At 35.2% G+C, this 20,213-nt stretch overlaps 1 protein-coding gene across 1 annotated transcript; it reads left to right on the top strand.

The window, feature by feature from the left end:
• Positions 1–2,324: 2,324 nt before the first annotated feature.
• Positions 2,325–19,851, top strand: LOC129003112 (protein FAM117B-like). Its single transcript, XM_054431352.1, has 9 exons — positions 2,325–2,764; positions 7,834–7,961; positions 8,440–8,531; positions 9,253–9,481; positions 11,074–11,188; positions 12,207–12,287; positions 12,861–12,987; positions 13,755–13,924; positions 14,578–19,851. The coding sequence occupies exons 1-8, from the start codon at positions 2,539–2,541 to the stop codon at positions 13,915–13,917; spliced, it is 1,161 nt and encodes a 386-aa protein (XP_054287327.1). The 5' UTR covers positions 2,325–2,538; the 3' UTR covers positions 13,918–13,924; positions 14,578–19,851.
• The last annotated feature ends 362 nt before the right edge of the window (positions 19,852–20,213 follow it).

The raw sequence follows: 20,213 nt of genomic DNA, 5'->3' as shown, positions 1-20,213 counted from the left end.
TTTATATCTAATAATCAGTACCTACCTCTAAATACATTTTAGTTTCAATAATTGTACCATTTAAATAAGTTTAGTTAAAATTGTCCTATCCAAAAATCACCATCCTTAATTATCGGGCATTTATGCAAAATAGGCTTTCATCCGGTTATAAATACCCGGTTATTTTATGTCATGCACGTTAATTGAATTATAAATGCACACAGAAAAATATATTTCACTAAAGACTTCCATTATCTGATTTCATACAAACGTGGATTGTTGTGTTTATAAATCAATAAATCAACTTAGATAGATTATCATAGGCGAGCATTGGGACAATGAAATACGAGAAAAATAATCGGTTTGGACGTTTTGGTTCAGCCTTTTTTCACGATCATCCTATTGTATGGAAGTGCGTATGTCAACAGCAGTGGCTTCACATGTGTTTCCTGACTGTTGTTACTGGTTGTTACCAACGTCTCAACAGAAATTCCCTGCGAATCCCTGTCATTAGGCTCCGCTATGGATTTGGTCTCGACCTACACTGGGCCCGGCTTTGACATCATTAGGCTCTGACTCGTGAACCCATTTTTTGGTCGTCGCTTATATAGTCCGGGACCAACGTCTGGTCGCAGACTATGAAGTCCCGAGCTCGTGAACCGCCCCTTATACGATCAAATTTTTATGTTTTATGGAAATATAAATCCGTGTGTATCTTTGCGCGTCTATCGGCACTTAGACCAGTAAATCTGGTCTGATTTTGATGAAATTTTGCATAAATGTCTAGGGCTTGCTACACTTGAATGAGTTCATGAACCAGCAAGGGGGTTATGGGAACAAAGCTTAATCCTCATCAGACCCAGCGTAACCTTGGCTTTATAATCTTATTTTATTTATTTTCTCATTGCCATGCATAGTGGGTAGTCCTAATATGAAACAGAATTCACAAGAGCCTAGCACTTGTGTACATTACAAAGAGATTTCAATTCATATAAGTTCCTCAACATTCAACAACACTGGATCTTTGAAAATGAACTTTGGAAATAATCGAATAACTTCCTGATCAGCATTGTACGTGTTATTAAATTTACGGAAAGTAAATAAAAGAGACGTCTTTTACAAAACTTAAAACATATATTTACGCTTATACTGTTACTCACAAGACGGTAAATATAAAAAAATGGTAACTTAAGTGGTGATCGACGCCCCAATCATCATCAGACCCAATAGGCAAATAATATAGATTCGCCTATTGGGTCTGATGATGATTGGAGTGTCCAATCGAAATCGATCACCACTTACCATCTTTTTTGTATATTTACCGTCTTGTGAGTAATAGCTTTGACTATTAATACCCAATAGTCAATGGTAACAGTATAAGCGTAGATATATGTTTTAAGTGTTATAAGACGTCTCTTTTTTATTTACTTTCCGTAAATAATTGAAACAAAAGGAGGCAAAGCCATTACCGAAATTAACGTTTCGTTATCTTTTGTTTTAGGTAGCAGGTTTTATGGATCTAATGACACCTCAATAGTGAAAATCTGTTAATTAGGATAGCTAAAAAAAGGGGCGTAACAGAGAAAACTCTATTGCATTAATAGAGATAGATATTTATATTATTATATTACTATTATTTTATTTTATATTACCGGTGTAAAATAATCTGAATATTTACAAGATTATACAGGCTACTCTCAACACCTCCCAATTTTAAAACATTTTTATCTGTAGAAGTAAGTAAAATTAGTTATTCAACACGGTTTTTGTTTTATAAAAATTAAGATTAACCTCATAAAAACCTTAAACTACTCACAAATTCTTAAAAAAAATACCGATGGATACAAATATGCATGCCCTAACTCTGTGTCTTTCTATAACAATTCAAATTCTCCTGTTTTCGCGGGAAAACTTGCAGACGACATTGATGACGTGCACGAATCAGCTGTTATTAGTTTGACAGTTCGACAATCGAATGCGACCTTTCAATACTAATTTATAATGAATTTCGAAATATTATTATCGTCCTAGGCTTCCTTAGTAATCTACAAATCACATATAAAAAAATCATAGGTATTGGTAACGCCCTTATAAAACTATATTATCAAAATGCAGATTCATATAAAACGATTGCATGTAACAAACAAATATGTAAGGTGCATTTAGTCAAATTTCAAGAGATACCATGAAAAGATTACTCTAATGTGTTGGTAGGGTTGAATAATTACATTAAGTAAATGGCCATTCATCGGCCAGAATATTCGATAGAATCGATTGTGAGTGTATTACTTTACTGACTTGTGTGTGTTGTTTGCTAGCGTTGTAGTGAGTGTGAGTGTAGTACTACGAGTGGTGGACAGGGTCAGGGATTGTCAAGTCAACAAAGAACTCAGGTCCCTTTGTGTCAGATTTTAGTATGTTAGTCGATTTGGACTTTCCTTTGTTCAACCGGGAGCTCTAAATGGTAATTTGTTATTTCAGATTGCTACTAGAAGATGTAATTGAAACAGGAAAGTATGTTATTTGTTGAAAACTGTCACAGTTGAAGTGAATGACAAGATGTCGGGACAAAGTAGTCAATGGGTGCGTAAGTCGTCCCCTTCTTCTAAACATGGGCCGATGAAAGCTACGTTGCCGATGTCTTCATTAACTAGACAGAACAGTAATCTCATACAAAGTCAAAATAATAGTCCTACGTTATCTCCTACTTCTTCTTGGAAATCAAGAACTTCTCCCGATCCTCCTTTGTCTGGACTTAGAAGCCCCGGGGCCGTAAATTACAGAGGTGAGCTTGTACACTTAGCATATATGCCACATTTCAATATTAGTATATGTTTCCAAATAGAATAGCTGTATTGGAACTCATAACCATTATATAAACATTTCATTTTGTAAATATCAAAGTGATGTGTTTCTCACAAATTTTTAAAATTAAATATAAATTAGGGCCTAGTCTGTTCAATTTAGTTGGCCTATTAAAGATACCAAACACACTAAGCCCTACTTAGATATTTTTACTTGAATTCTGCATGTACCGATGAAAATGACCAGGGCCTAGGCCTATCATGTTAAGTTATCAGATTCTAACTTGACAAGCTCAGATCCCTGAGGCATAGGCCTAGGTTATAAAGTTTGCTGAGGATACGATTCCGGTAACCGAAAGTGGATTAGGCATCCGGCAGTTACTGTCATAACTATACTGGTACCTAACCAACCAAACTTGCTGAAGAAATGAAATTCAAAGCAAGATCTTTAACAAAAAGTTAAGGTTACCGATGGGGATTCGACCCAGGGACCTCTTGCATATCAGCCGAGCACTCTATCCACTACACCACAAACACCGCTGGCTGTGCATCGTATCGTTGTGGTAATGGCGTTCCAGGCCCCCACGACCCGGTGACGTCAAACTGCCCTACGCCTAATCCATGTACGGTTCCACGTCTGGTTTCCGGACGCGTATCCTCCGTGTATAAAGTTTAGTTGTCTTGTACCTTGGCCTAACTTACATTTTGTCAACTTATTTTATAATTAGACCTAAGCAGTGCTTATGGGCACCGTACAGTACCGTACTGAGTTGGTAAATTTAAACCAACCTTCAATGAGAAAATGTAGTCTACACTGTGTCAGCAGAGAAATCACAAATCTCAGCGATTTTTGCATGTCAACCTTGTTTTGTATCCAAGCAACCCCGAAAACCCCAGTACAATTTTAACTTTAACCTAGGCCCCTACCCTTGTTTTTAGTTAACTTAAAGTTCTTAAAGTAGCCTAGGCCTAACGTTGTTTTTAAACAATGACATTTTTTTATTTAAGTGCAAGGCTAAGGCTGATTTAATTGGCTGGTCTAATTTCCCTAAGGATTTTAAGTGATATGTATTGTGTATTTTTGTGAATATTCTTGCACAAACCATCAAATCTCAAATAGCAATTTGGTGACATGACACGGCAAAGTCTTAGACTCAGTGGGTCTTTGAATCTAAATTGGAAAGTTAAATTAAACTTCATTAATTGAATTGTCTCCCTATGCGACAGAGAGGTCTAAAAGTTATTTATCTCTAGGCTCCAAAGGGTGCTATTAGGCCTACTTATTGTGTGTGAGTTACACCCCCCCCCCTCAACTCTAGTAATCCTCAACTCACCAAAGTTCTGCAGCTTTTACCGATATGGGATTTCCACTCCCAGTATTCAAAGGTCAACCTCCGCATAGTCCAGGTCCTCCAAACCCTACAGGATTCTCTCCTACCCCCCCACTAACTTAGCATTTTACAACGCTACATTCACACAAACAGGAAAAATATGATGAGAGACAAAATGCATTGAGTCCCAACAGAAATAGACGTTTGATTGTCAATCAACCAGTATTTACCAATTTACAAATACCCCCGTCGCATCAAACCTGCAGACTAAGTTAATCTGCGAGAGGTTGCATAGCTGTCTAAATGACAGGGCGTAAAGATTATATTTATTGGTTGTCGGTATCGTCAGCCTTTACTGTGTATAACACACCACATTCCAGGAACACTGTGACATACTTTTTGCCATCCTTCATCTCCTAATTTCAGTCTAGTGACCGCTTTTTGTCATGTACTGGTTCGATTCCACCATGTGCGTCTCCTATTGTTTTAGAATTACCGGACAATAAGACAGTGTGCGACTCCTCGTGGTTTGTAAATAAATGCTTATTCTTCTTTTAAATTTGATTGGCTACAGTTTTAATTCACTAGGCTACCATGTGCTGGGCCATAGAGAAGTATTTAAATGTACCTCTCAGTGGTTAGACGTGGAATCTAACAAGTAAGTTAAAGTATAGGATTGATAGTCCATCGTCATGTTGAGAGAAATGAGGATGTTAAATGTTCGGTGTGACACTTTGAGGAATATTTTCTATGGCACCTTTTCAATGAAAAATTGAGAGACATGAAAATATTGATGATAAAATGAATAAAACTATGATATTGGCCACAATTTTAACCCGCTTTGACTTTTTAAAGGCGTTCGACTGCATATACCATCTTGTTTTATTGCTCTAACTGGATTGAGTCCTATCTGTCTGGTTGTCAGCAGTGTTTCAAAGTCGGTGACAAATGTTCTGCTTGGGAGCAGACTAACTTACTAGAGGGGTTCCTCTAGGATCTGTTCTGGGTTCACTACTATTCTTAACTTACATCAATGACATCACAATACATATAAACCCAGGCCCGTTTTTGACTCTGTCAGCGCCCTAGGCACTACTAATAGTAGCGCCCCTTTGCAATATATATACAGGGTGTCCACCGACCAGGAAAACCGGGAATCCGTGAATTATGCTTGAGTTTATTGAACCGGGAATTATGCATGAATTTTGTATATCCACCTGGAATTTTCAATTTACCGCCATCGCGAATAACAACAGTGATGTTTCCGTGACCGCGGGAGACGGCAATAAGTCTACACATGGCCGCGAGGGATTATCAGAATTTTCCGCTGTCCAAGAAGACGTTGGTGATATCTACAGAGCCGCGGGGGATGATCAGAATATTGCCGCGATTACGGAAGGCGATGATAATGTCCACACGAACGCAGGAAACAGCAAGAATTTTGCCGCGATTGCAGAAGACGATGATGATCGCCACACGACTGTGAGATATGATTAACATTTTGCCGCAATCGCAGGAAACAATAATTACGATGTCTTCACGACCATAGGAGACGATTAAGATATCTACAGCACCATGGGAGATACAATAATGATTTCTACACATTAAAATGCCACGATCGCGCAAAACAATTATAATGCCCACATGACCGCGGGAAAAGGTCAGAATTCTGTCTCATTCGCGGAAGACGATGATCTATACAATACACGGCCGAGGGAGTGGGAGATGATTACCATTTTGCCGCAATCGCAGGAGGCGATTACTATGTACAAACGACTGCGGGGGACGATATAATGATGTCTTCATGGCCGCGAGGGGTGATCAGAATTTTGCCTCATTCGCGGTAGACGATGATAATCTCCTCACGACCGCGGGATATGTTCATATATTGCTGCGAATGCTGCGATCATGGAAGGCAATAATTATGTCTACACGACCTTGGAAAATAGTAAGAATTTTGCCTCAATTACGGGAGACGGTTACTATGTCTACACGGCCGGGAGGGATTATAAGAAGTTTACTGCGATCATGCAAATACAACGGCAATTTTTTGTTTATTTTCCAATTTTTTGGCGCCCCGCAAAAAAGTCAATTTCCTCGCGCCCTAGGCACGTGTCTACTGTGCCTATTCGGTAAATCGGCCCCATATAAACCCACTCTACCACCCGTGGGCTGACGAGTTACAGATTCACTCCCACTTCAATTTAGACAGGTATTCGCAGTATCAAACATTTTGCAGAGTAACTTCCTCTGAACTTTAAAATTATGTGAGTAAAAACTCAAATTTTGACTCATTTCAACAACCGTGACATGGTGACCAATGACATGACTACTGAGGTTTCCAGCTGGCTTTAGCGAGCACAATATTCCTGGGTTAGGCTACTTAGATTCATATTTTCCGTAAGACGGTGTGAACATGCTGCATCCAATTTCAAATTACCGTACTTTCATAAATGAAGCTAAAATAACTTTGGGAATCCACAACCTCCGTCTTCTGCCATATCAATTCCAAAATATTTATCTGATAACTTTAATTTAGTTTCTAACTTTAATAGGCTTACTTTAATGCATATTCACCTTTGCCACTGGTAGAGGTTTTTATCTTTTATTCACTACTCAACAGTTTACTATAAATCTTTCTTGGTATGTTTCCAATATGAAATTCTCTTCCTGACCACATAAAAGCTAGAGTAAACGGTGTAAGGTGTGGGCAGAGATCGAATCCATTATTTTGAGGAGCAGGCATGAGTCTTTGGCGCTGGTGTGATGCATTTTTAATGGCTTGTATTGTGTAAATTATTCATTTTAGGGTTACCGTAGGCCTAATCCGTTTCATCATTTAATCATGTTTAGGCCTATAGGTTTATAGTATGTCAATTTCGATTCAATTATTTTATTTTACTAGTTCACCTGTTGCTCGAATTCGAGCAATTGCAAAGTATTACAGGTGTTATTTTAAAACAACTGACAGTCATAATTTCCGATGACTTAGAGTCAACTTGAAGAGAATGTAATCAATCACTCCACTCCAGTTATCAAAACTGAAAATGAACTCACTCTGAAAACAAACGCTCATGCATGTATCATAATATGTTTACTATGAACAGCTGTAATTAATACAAATTATTCGTTTGTTAAAGCATTTTTAAGGTAAACAAAATCTTTTCTTCATAAGAAATACATTGGGATTTTGATGGCCTGTGGGGCAAAGCCCGACAACTTTTATTACAGGAATTGGTGAAAGGGGGCGTCTACACAAAAAATACTTAATTTTGACACATAGTTTGTAAAAATCCGTCCATTATTAACGGAGGAGTAGTGTTTTGTAGAAATCGCCTTCACGTATTATATATAAGGATTTATTAAGATGAATAGTTTCAGGCTATGTTTTAGAGGTTAAGTGTCAGAGAAGACTTGTTAGTCCTAACTTCGCCTCTCAAATAAAGACAATTTTCATTTCATTTAATAAAGATTATTTCTATGTCTCTTGTAAACAGAATTTTTTCTACCTTTCGTTCCGAGAAAGCTTCTAATATTTTTTTGTATAAAAAAAATCTTACAAATAACCCTTTTCCCTCATGAAGGCTTGTGAACCTCTCTACTAAAAGGTCGCCATCTGGCACTATCGTCAATTCATCCCTAATTTTGCTTTTCTTTAATAACGAAGCAAATAATCTATTGTATTCAAGAACAATTAGACTATTGTTGTATGTATGTAGGTAAAAGCAAGAGGCTAGAGTACCTGAGCACCATCAGAAGAACTGCATCCTTGGACACTATCTATCTGATGGGTCAGTGGCCGAGGGACATGTACAGTGGACTGCTGCAAGTGGACAAAGCAACTCAGGTAGGCGTACACAAAACAGCACTGAGTAGCTAAGGAGTCGCTGTCAGTAACAAATGCATTCAATCATATCACTAACTAATAAATATTGCCGCGTAGTTGAGTGGATGTTGCTTGCATAGCTGTCCTAATCAAATGGTTATCGGTTCTATCACACTAACTAATAATGCATGGTAGTTGAGCTGTGAGTTGATGTTGCTTGCATAGCTGTCCTAATCAAATGGTTACCGGTTCAATACTGTCAACAGCTCATCATATCATTCACTCATCATTCATATTTTCCTTAAAATACCACATGCACAAACTGTAGGCTATGGTGTGTCGGCGTTGTAGGCCTATAGAAGACCGCAAATCTACAGATTAGAAAAATGAATCCACCTCTAGCATGAATTCATGCTTTATCTAGTTGCTATGTACTGTTAATCGTCAAAATTCTTTTCCATGAATAAAACTTCCATGTTAAAACAAGTGAATGTTGTAGACTGAAGAAACTATGGGAGATCCGAGAAAAGCTCATCGCCATTGTGAAACTCCTTCAAACGAAGACAAGCTTGAGAAATACATCAGACACAGGTACTTTTACTAATTTTCAATTCAAACAAATTTTATATTTCAGTTTTTAGGTGTAAACATGAAATAAACCCTAGTTTTGTCCAAAATAAAGCTATTTTCTTATTTGACAGCAATTTGTAACCCTTTTGCCAATATAATGTAGAACACGAGGCAAGTACACCTGGCAAAGCCTTACAACCTAAATTGGAACCAAACAAAACAGATGTGCAAATTTGGCACTCCCAGGGTTTGTTGTTGTGAAAGTGTTTTACCAAGTTGGCTACTTTTCAATGGTGATATAATGTTGACGTCCATTCATAACAAGACTTAATGTGAGGACATTAAGGTACATTTAGCATTGCATTTTAACCATGCAATGCAAGACCTAAGCTGGAATTGTATGCTATGTACCCAGACATAGAAATACAAAAGTAATCTTTTGTGTTTTTGAAAAGGTATCTAAATTTTGTAGACAAGCATTGTGAGTTTTTTTTTCACATCATAGATCATTATTCACGTCATTATTCACATAATTTGCCTCTGTTGTTCTATGCTATCATCGAATTGTCTTGAATCCATGCTCTTTATTCCCCATTGCTAACTAAAACACTTCTTAGACAGCACTTATTATTTTGAATTTATTAAAGCATTTCATCTCAACGTTGAAAACAACCACACATTAAAACAATCATGTGTTATTTGTTTATATTACATAAAGTGCCCATATGATTTACCTGTTAAGGCTCCAACGCGTGGGGTCGAGCCGTGAACGGACTGCAGCCTTTGGTTTGATGTTGGCTCCAATTGGCTCCACGGAGCACGGGTCTCAGACAGCCACGCCTCCACCGTTCTCTCCCCCCGGCCGCAGCAGAGCTCCGATGCGCAGCTCAATAGAGGGGCTCAACCAGGAGATAGAGCGACTCGTACTGCGAGCCACATCCACTCTGAGCACCGAGCGGGAGGAAGAAAAGGTGGGGATTTCAAACATAAGTATCAGTTGCATTTACTGAAGGTTAAATCATTGCCTACAAATACCACTAGACTCTATAGTGATATCTGCATAAAATAAAACACCGCTATATGAATGAAAAGGTATTCAATTCAAATGTTTATATGGTAAAACAGAAACAAAACAAAACATTTTAACAATAAATATTTTTAGCCAGTTTTAGAATGTTAATGAACATAGTTGAATTAAGGCCCATCAGGGTGCGTTGATGTAAATTACTAATTTCATACTGAAGCGAACTCTCTCTTCGATTGGCTTATTTAACTAGGCCTATATATTTTTTAAAACGCTCGCTACAAGCCACTCACCGGTGAGTGCTAAAGTTCCTTTCTGCCACGCTGAACGCTCACAGTTGAGTGCCGGCATCGCCTACATTCCATTCAATTTCTGCGCAGCAGCACACCAAGAAGAACGGGTATTTTTATGCCTCCGTTTAGTTAGGAATGGGTGCTTTATTGTGGTGTAGGTTGGTAGTAAATAACCCCATAAAATCCCCTTCTAGCAAGCTTAGAAATCAACTTGTTGTCCCGTCTTTCTCCCTCCAATTGGCAATACAATGGGACTGGCTAGTTCCAGGCAGTGCTGCTATCTGTGAGTGTTTCAGCAAACTACCTCGACTCTCCTCGTAACGCAGAACATCACCATTCGCCATTTACATTTGGGGCATTTACTATTCGTCAGACCTGAAATATTTTAAAACCAAGCTGGTTTGCTTGACGCTGCGCAGCACCGGGGCTATGCCTGTCATTGGTGGGTCGCAGCAATTGTGTTAATAAAACATTGGTTACAGCTGTTCGTTATGGTCGGGTAACTGCTTCAGTATCCAAAAATCAATTGTAAAAAGTCAGTAGTATAAACAAATGTTTACCGATTAGAGTGATTGTGGTCGCAAAAACACAACTGTAGCAAACTTATTAGATTCAATTTTCTGCCCTCCTGAAGCTTATGTTGCAAAGTACTTTTTAGATTGTATGAAGGGAAGAGGAGTTACAAATTCATTTCATAGTTAGTTTATACAAATATGTAAAAAAACCTTAACTTCCACTTCCATGTTATGAACCTAAACTAAAAATAGTGAGGAACATTTATGTGAACAAACATTGGATAGTAGATTTTTTTCAATGACCTAGCGTGGAAATAAAACAACCTTATACCCCTGCACCGCATGAATTGATAATAGCAGGTTTTGCTGCAGTGTGATTAAAAGCTTTTTTGTCATACCGTAGCAAAAACAGCAGTTTTTAATACATGCGTTGCAGGTCTAAAGTAGCTCTTTCACTCCCTAAAAAGTGTCTTTTAGACGTCGCTAGTATCCGACCTCGGCTTTGCTTCGATCGTGAAACTTGAGCTTGGGTCAAAAAGAGTCACTTTAAGCCCTAGTGATGAAATATACTATTTTTAGAACTATAAGCATATCCTCTAAAATCATTTAAACAGGTAATTATGAATTAGAATATTTTTGAAGTCTTAAGTCTAAGTAAGTTTATTCAACATAGAAGTATAGTAATGATAGTCCCTGTGTGCTTTGTTAACAAGGATCTCGACTTGTTTCAGTTGCAGCTCGTACATCAAGCTACTCCTGAAGGTCATCGTGCTCCACTAGCAGATCTACTCCGCTCCACTCGCTCAGTCAACACACAGACTCCGGCCTTTAGTTCTCACTCTTCAGGTATAGTAACACAAAACCTTAATTTATGATCAAATGGTTGTTTCAAACCATAGTCCAATGGTTGATGGTTAGTCTTTAGATTTATCTTTTATCTTACAAGATTTCTTCTCTCATCCAGCTAGAGTGCTTACATTTGATCTTTCAGGTTAAGTTAAGGCATGTTACAGGAGTAAAGCGTAGACTGGAATGATGGCTGGACTCGCTCTAAATCTCATTTGTCATGCCTCACTAAATTCGCCACTCGAAGGCGGAAATATCTTGAATTATTAAAATCTTCAATTATGCCTGATCAAATACTTGAGAAAACATCATGGTACTGTAATCTAAGTTATTATAAAACAAATAATTTTATGTTTGACACATATTAAACAGCCAACTAAGTTTTAAAATGAACTTCATATACTTCCAAGTCCAACACCACAAGTTTTCTGATTTACACAAGAGAAACCCACAATTGTTTGTCTTGCAAAACTTTAAATAATACAGTATCTTGGTTAATTTTTCATATTATTCATAAAATTTATACTTTCAAGTGTTACATTCAATGAGGTTGTGATGTGGCTCATGAGATTTACTGTGAGATCATCCATTATTCTGTTCTGCCCTACAGTTAAGGTAGTTTGCCTTAACTTAACCTGAGACAGGGTATAGGTTCTTTTGTCTTAGACAATAAACCATAGACAAATTATTGATTGAAATATTCCTAGAGAACATTCATGCATCAGGTACAATTATTTGCAATTACAATTATAATTTGTTATCGATTTATTTAGGTATTTTTAAACTAGCTTATTGTTTAGGAATTCATCCTCTGAGTAGAACGGCCGGTCCATAAGCCATGTTGTCAGGTGCTTCTTGAACAGTCTGGGGTTTCTCTCTTGAGGTGCTCTGGTAGTTTGTTAAGGTAGAGAGCACCATTGTGGAGGAAATGTAGCTGCTTAAATAATGATTTTGTATTTTATTGCGTCACGCCAAAATTTGTTGTTCCTTTTGTATTTATGTGTAATTACCATTGCAGGACCTCCTTCTCGGGAGTCTGGATCACCTCTAGTGGTCGGCAACTTTGAACTGGCTTCTCGTCCTTCAAGTGACTTCCAAGGTAATATAACTTTCTAAAGTCTTAATTAAATTTGTTTTGGATTTTGACCTTGCTTTGAAAACTAGGTAACTTGTTAATTTTTTCTTCTAGAATTGATGCATTGGCTGCAATAAGATAGGTTAACACGAGCTTCATTGCTCTAGTTTTAAATCTGATTGAACACACATTATTGACACAAATAACATTTAAACAATTACAACAATTATAATAATTAGTTACAAAAATCATTGAACAATAAATAACAACATACTAAGGCTACATATTTTCACTGGTCGGCCAAACTAAACAAAAATATTTAGTTAACAAAACCATCCTGAGTGGTCATCACAATTTATTGGTTTTATGAGGTCGCAACACGACTCATAGAGGATAGACGATTACAAGGTGTTTAACCAATGTCATTGATTTTGTTATGAACCATCCATAAAGTAAAGAATCTTTAATTTTGTACTAATTTAGGTGACTTTACTTTGTTGTGGAATGCTACGAACAAAACATATGTAAAGTTACAAAGTATCAAATGCCAGTAGATTTATGAAGGTTAAGTGTAAAATGATAATTTTTTGTCTGTAGGAAGTGGTGATTCCTCTCCAGAACAAGACAGTAGACCAGGAACTTCTCCTCGAATCAACAAATTTCTTGCACGAGAACCTCCAGATGGCTGTGAACGAGTTAGCCTCAAGTTCTCAGAAGATGTTAGGTAAAAATAGCCTATGAAGCGGATCTGGTGGTAGACAGAATACTTTTATCGCGGAAATCCATTTTCAAATAAAATAAATTTTGGCATTTTTGTAAAGGATAACTAATTGTGCAATACACATGTTCAGTATAAAAAATTGTATGGTACAAGTCCTACATATCATCAATATGCCTTCTAGGTAATGACAATGTCTTGACTCTGTGGTTCAGAGCACTATTTTAGTTGTTTGTCCACCTATTTAGAAGACAAAAAACATTTTAGGGAAGGAAAACTTTCTCACTATTGAAAAACACGCTCACAATTAAATCATAATATTAAAATAGATATTTGATAGGATAGTCCAATAGTCAGGTTTACAATTGGGTCTGGAGACATATTTATGGCCAACTTCAATATTATTTGGTTGAAAATGACAGTGAAATATTCTGACTTTTGTGTATAGTGTAAAGTTTCTATTTCTTGTGCCATAGTGAACTCTTTCTCATTCAGATTAGCCGGCTTTCATGACAAAAATCCTTACAACCTATGCCCTTGTGAACTTTAATCCTTAACACACAACACGAATACTACGACACGGTATGTATCATAAACTTACTGGCCCGAAAGTAAACATTATTTAACATTGCCTAAATGGAACTGTCAAAACCACGTTAATGTTATTAGTATAGGATTCGGACCAGTTATGTCATTTGTTTTTGTTTATGATCCATCGGTCGGAATTCAAGAGTATAACCTTCAAGTATCAGCTAATTGTCTGTTGTTTGCAGTAACCGCAAGCCTATGCTGGATCTGAGCCTGATGGAGCTGTGTCCCATCAAGCCAAGCACCGCGTGTCAGTTTAAGCCTAGTCTCGGGTCAGCGTTCATGCCTCTCAGTCGGCCAGTGGCCACGTCAGCCACCACTTCTCACGACCCTCCCTCCCAACTGTAAAACATCTGTGAGTACAGTATAGGACGATGTCAAAATACCATTCAATTATAATTTTGGATAATTTATATTATTTGGCCATTAATGAATGACTAAATTCTCTCACTGAATTCTCGTTGCTCTAACATAGAAATGTAGGTTCTAATCCGTGGTATTTTTAATGGGGATTTTCCCATAAAACCCCATAAAAAACTGGAAAAATAGGATTTTCTCAAAAATGGCCCGAACGATTTTGATAAAAATTTAGTATGTTATAGTCCTTTATATTCTGAACAAAATGGTACAAATCCCATTTCTGTAAAAATTACGGTTCAAAAGTTATGGTGGATTATGTTATTTTCCCATAAAAATCCCCATAAAATAACGGAAAATCGGATTTTCCCAAAATTGGCTAGAACAATTTTGATAAAAATTTAGTATGTTATAGTCCTTTAAATTCTGAAGAAAATTTTACAAATCCCATTTCCGTGTATTTATTTACACTTACCGCTTACACATGAGAAAGGTTGTTGACAATCTTATGGGAGAAAGTATGTGTCAGAATGCTGATACCGTTTATTTTTTCTATAGTTGATTCTGGGTAAGATAAAATATAATTTACTGATAAAATCCATTGAGAAGATTACTTGTGTACTTTCTTCTGATGCTGATTATATTTTCCAGGGCGAAAACGAAAATACAGAACTCCAGTTTTGTGTAGCCGGCATCACTTAACAGTACAATAATAATTACCTTCATAGTTTTAGTTAACAATGGTTGAATTGAAGTGGAACCAAAGTTCTACTTTGTTCGAGCTTAAATTGTTATTCCATTATTATAGTGTTTTGTATTTTGTATAATTATATTAGCACCTTTCAGTCAGGGGGGTATCATGGATTGAGTGTTTTTAACAATTAGAGATTTTTATGAAATGATGGTCAGCTAATTTCAGATACTACGGTACATCACCTTAAATAAATAATATAATTGGAGAAGAAAATGCAGGGGTTTGTTATAAAAAAGATAATTTTCTATCATGGGTATAGTTAACTACGGGTAGACTGTTTGTTTTAATAACATATTTAATACCTATTCAAACGACTTTCTAAAATTTTCTTAAGTATCAATATAGCCTAATTTTTGTTTTATTCTTGTATGTTTACCTCAAGATTCATGAGCTCCTGTAACCAAATTGTGGAGGTGGAATTGATGATTATGATTGAAGTCTAGACTGTCAACCAATAGTTTTCCTCTAACTTTTTACCATTGTATTTAACCAGTTTGAACAGTGATGCCTTGTTTTGTTTTGTTTTACGACTGAATAGTATACAACTTAGAAACATTTTTCTGTAGATTTGTTCTTTAGTCCTTCAAATTTGTAACTAATTACATAGATCAAACATTTATTTATGTAAACATCCATGATCCCCATCCCTGGCTGAAAAACATTGAATGAACTGAATTTCGCTAAGTTGCTCTGTACTTATATAGCAATGTTGTTACTGTTGCTTAACTTCAAAGTGCGTTTAACTAGAGTATGTTTAGCAGAATTGTTGCAAGTACATGGTTTATTCTGTAAAATCTGGTTATCTTTGGATTTTGATTATTTAAATGTTGTATTCAAGAAATGATAAAATATTTTTTATGGGGTATAAAATATTTTAACTTCTCTGGGAACTATTTTGTACAGTGGTAATTTGTAGGAAAAGTTAAATATCTCAATTAATATACCTATCGTAAATACTTTTTCCAATAAAAATTTTGTTAACAAAGGGCTCAAATGTTGAAATACTTTCTCTTAAAATTTTGGACTTCAGGAATTTTGAAGTTTCATGACCTCTGAAAAATTAGTAATAATTTTTTCCTCTGAAAGGGTAATTATTTACCAACTATTTATTCAAAACTTCAATGGGGAAAATGCACATTCATGTACTAATTTAAATTTACTATGTACTGCAACAAAATTTGACCATAAAAATGGCAATCTAACAATTAAATGCACTTTGAATTTTGTACAAATATGTTTGTTACTGTCTGATTTTAAGATGACGAATTATACTTGTTTGTAAAGTGTTTCTTTGGAAGGCAGACAGAGTATTTAAAATGTTATTTTAAACATTTGAAATGTCGATGTAATGGTACTGTTCAGTCATAATGTGTCTTTAATTAGATGTAAGAAAGTGACTTGTTACCTCAGCCAGCAGCTGTTTGTTATAACCTTGAAAATCTCTAGATTCTGAAAACAGATTTTTCCTAAATTTAGCAGTATCTTTTTCTTTAGGTTTTGCAGAAATAAAAAGCACTTGTCATTGTGACATTGAGTTAGAATGAACAGATTTCTCAACTGGCTGTAAAGGGAATAGTTATACGCAGCACACAACTTATTAAACTTGATGTTTCACCTCTTCTAGAAGGTTTTTGCTGAAAAATTTGTAGAATGGGAGTTGGGTAGACAAATGTTTCTAGGTCAAAACTGCTGCGGCAAATCCAAGTTGGCCAATTACAAGTTGAAAAACTGGCGCTGTGTACTATCAACTGCTCAGAATTGTTTTTTAAGTTATTTGTAAATTTGTTCCTCTATATAGTAGTAACGGTTTTGTAAAAGGTTAACGGTTCATATGTAATAATACATCATCAAATAATATTCCACCTTGATACTGTTTGCATTAAATTTATTGTTAATCACTTTATTATGTCATACAATATGGCTGCTGGCAGATGGGCCGGTTCAAGACTGTCTACGTAGGGTAAATAAGTTACCTTGCTGTAATGTATCGTAATAGCTATGCTCCATGCTCTAACTATAGTGTTTATCAGGTACCTAGGAAAATTGGTCGTTTCTGACCTAGTGGTTCTAGACGATGGGATGTATGATTGGCAAAGTTTGCGTGTGTTGCTAGCATCAGAGTTCCTTGCAAGAGGGGTTCACACCTAGCATATTCACTTTTAAAGGGTTTGTACGTTTACTCTTAAGTATTTTAGTTGATCTCTTTGCAAAATGTCTCCGGTGTAGATAAAACTAATGATAACTAAAACACGACAGACATGCAATGCTATATTGTTGAAAAGTGGATTTAAATTGTTTCCCCTACCCTAATGCAAACCTAAAAAGTAATATTCTCAAATTATTTTGTAACACTTTTTTCAAAATTTATTAAAAATCAAATAGCTAAATATTTTTTAACCAACAGACAATGTTTCAGATAGATACTTAAAGACTTCCTGTTGATGTAAAAGAATTTTACTGTTCTCAAAATTACTATTTATTTATTTTTTTGATTATTCTAATTTCTAAATCCCACGAACGTTTTCTTCCAATGGGGAATCAGTCAGAATGCTCTCTGTGAAAACATGGCTTTTATCCAACCAACTGTGAAAGTATATTTCAAACTTCTAGTCAGCCTTAATCGTGAGTACTCTTAAATTTTATCCTAAATCGTTTGATGTGCGAGACTAGAACCACTATGGATGCAGTCTCATCACTATCTTGTTTGCACTGTTGTTGTCAGTAGTTGGTGGATGCCTTAATTCTATTATGCCTTAGTCATGGTTATGTTCTGTATTATGCTCATTTCATACACCCTTGCTCAATTTCATGGTTGACCTATAGAATATTAAAACATTCTTGAATACCAATTTGTTTTAAACAGTTGTTGAGAAATTTATGCCCAGCAAGAATTACTTTGGTCTTCTTTATTTTGGTCCTCATTTATTTATCATACTTCAATAAAACAACAAAACACTTCTCACTACATTTTGAGTAGTTGAGTTAAATTACTTCACACCTTTCATCCTTATAAGATTCACCTATTGTTCATTATCATTATCTAAAGTCTTTATATTCCAATGTATTAAAATTATTTGGCTAATTCACCACTATGTGGTAGGGTATAAGAAGTTTTAAATTTGGTAAATGTTTTTAACATGGGTGTAAAGAAAACGTCAAATAAACTATTGAAGGAAGTTACACTAGTTTTTTAGTCGTTTGTCAATATTATCACCAAACTAAAAACAGTCTCACCCCTAAAATTTGACTGAGATATATCGTGTTAAAGAATTGTTAAGATCCAAAAGAACTAAAACCCGGTGTATAGTCAATGGTATCTGACTTTAATGTCCCTGTTTAATTTATTACATCTACATCTAAATTGTTCTTAAACAAGTTGATTACTGAATTATTTACATTGTTCTATTATGAATGAATAATGTATATAAAGATAATTATTTGTTATTACAAACAAAGATTTGTAAGAGTTACTTTGTGAATGTTTTGATTGATTATAATGTATAGTAAATTGTGTGTTTTAATTTGATTATTTGGTATTTTTCATTGATGAAGGTTGTTTGTAATTTGTTATTTTTAAGAATTTCATGTTTGCAATTGATTTAAACCAGAATTAGCTCACATTTTCACATACAAGAATGCTAATGAATTGATTATGTCAATACTCCCATCTTCTTTTTGATTTTCAATTATTACAAAGCCAGTCATGTTGTGGAATCTACTTAGGTTTTTACTACCTTTCTGTTTTAGTCAGTTTAAGTTGAAGGCATGGTATAATGGGTATTTCTTGTTTATAAAATTGCTTTTATGTAACTAAAAATTCATGCAAATAACTTATCATTTAGTTATGATAAAAAATGTAATACAGTTTTTTAAAACACGATGGAAGTTTCTGTATGCGATGAAATGAGTTTATGAACATTACTGCCTAGTGAAAATCAAAAGCTTTTTACTGCCATGTTTGTTTGTTGGTTAATTTAAGGTTTACCTGAATGTTAAATTATCTTGCCTATATTTATTGGAATGAGAAACTTAAAAAACTATATCTAAAGGCGTATCAGTGGGAGTGTACTATGCCCGGCTATTGATTGATTATACAATTTGCCTTACATAATATTAACTTGTTGTATTTGTTGAAGATAAACCCTTACTTGAGCTAACCAGAGGTGTTGTTGATATTTATAGTTTCTAATCAGTTTTCCCCTCAGTTACTATTTACTCTATTTCCTCAAGTACAAAATTTGCCACAGAAAGAGTAAATTGCAAATACTTTGAATTATTTAAACTTAAACATATTAATCCTACAATATCAAACCAATATTGTATAAACAAATGCCATAGGCAATTGTTTAACTATTGGATGACAATTTTAAAACCAAACCATAATGAGTTATTTGGGTTTTTTCGTTCTGAAGTTTATATCAGTACAACACTTTCAAGAAACAAATATGATATCTCAGTTAAGGTGGGCTGGTAAAAATAAGAAATGCAGGGGTTTTCAGACGTATAATAGTAACTGAGGATGGATTTTATATCCTTGCCCAGGCCTTATAATTCAATTCTGATTTAAAATTTCAATTATATTACCTTAAGCAAGGGTCATATCCTTGTATGATCCTCTTGTATCACCTAATTCCTGTTTTACATTCCCGTTAAAATTTTACCCTATATTCATAAGTATGATGTAGTACTAAGTATTTGTTTTACAGTATTAGGTATAAATGGACTTTATACTCAAGAATTTGTTTAAATCATTGTGCTTATTTTTTGAATAAATAATTTTTTAGAACGTTGAATGGAATATTGTGTAATGTTGGGAATCGTAATAATTGGGAATCGTAATGTTGATAGAGACGGTATGTTTGGTTTTATATGTGATCCTATTGGCGTCTAGGTATGTTTACATACAACGGTCCGTTTTGTAGCAGAGGTCTGATTGTATATATTATTCAGACCAGTTTTAATGTGAAAACCAAAAGTACAAGTGTATATATTGTTGACTTTCGCTCAATCGAGTTTGATTGTGATTATGATCAAAAGTTGTACAAATTCTTGAAGCAGTCTCGATGCCGTTTACCCTTTGTTATTTAAGTCACTGCGACATTGTACAGGTAGAAAAAAACTATTATTTTTTGTAACTCCCTTATTCTATCGGAATAAAAATGCAACAATAACTGTTTGATTTCATTTAAGCAATCCTAGATCTCCTCTCCTCACACTGTAGGTTTAAAACTGCATAAAGAGTAAAACTCAAAGCTGTTGCTAAGACCAAGCATTGACAAACTGCTGTGAAAGCGGTTGATATCAATACATGTATTGCAGTGAAAAAGTACAATAGTCTATTTTTGTTTAGGTTAAAATTAAAAAGAAATAAGCTGAAGTGAAGTGATTAAAAAATTCTTCTTTAATCAACTAAAATATTTTTTTGAACTTGCATCTATAATTTATCTTATCAATGAATTTCCCATATAGGGAATAAGCTATTAGCGTAGGTCTCATGGTAAGTTAAATGGACACGGGACTGAATTAATTTTTT

Source organism: Macrosteles quadrilineatus, unplaced genomic scaffold, assembly GCF_028750875.1.
Source record: "Macrosteles quadrilineatus isolate MER2022 unplaced genomic scaffold, UCM_ALF_1.0 Scaffold_9__3_contigs__length_116548681, whole genome shotgun sequence".
NCBI lineage: Eukaryota > Metazoa > Arthropoda > Insecta > Hemiptera > Cicadellidae > Macrosteles > Macrosteles quadrilineatus.
This window is presented reverse-complemented; position numbering and strand designations above follow the sequence as displayed.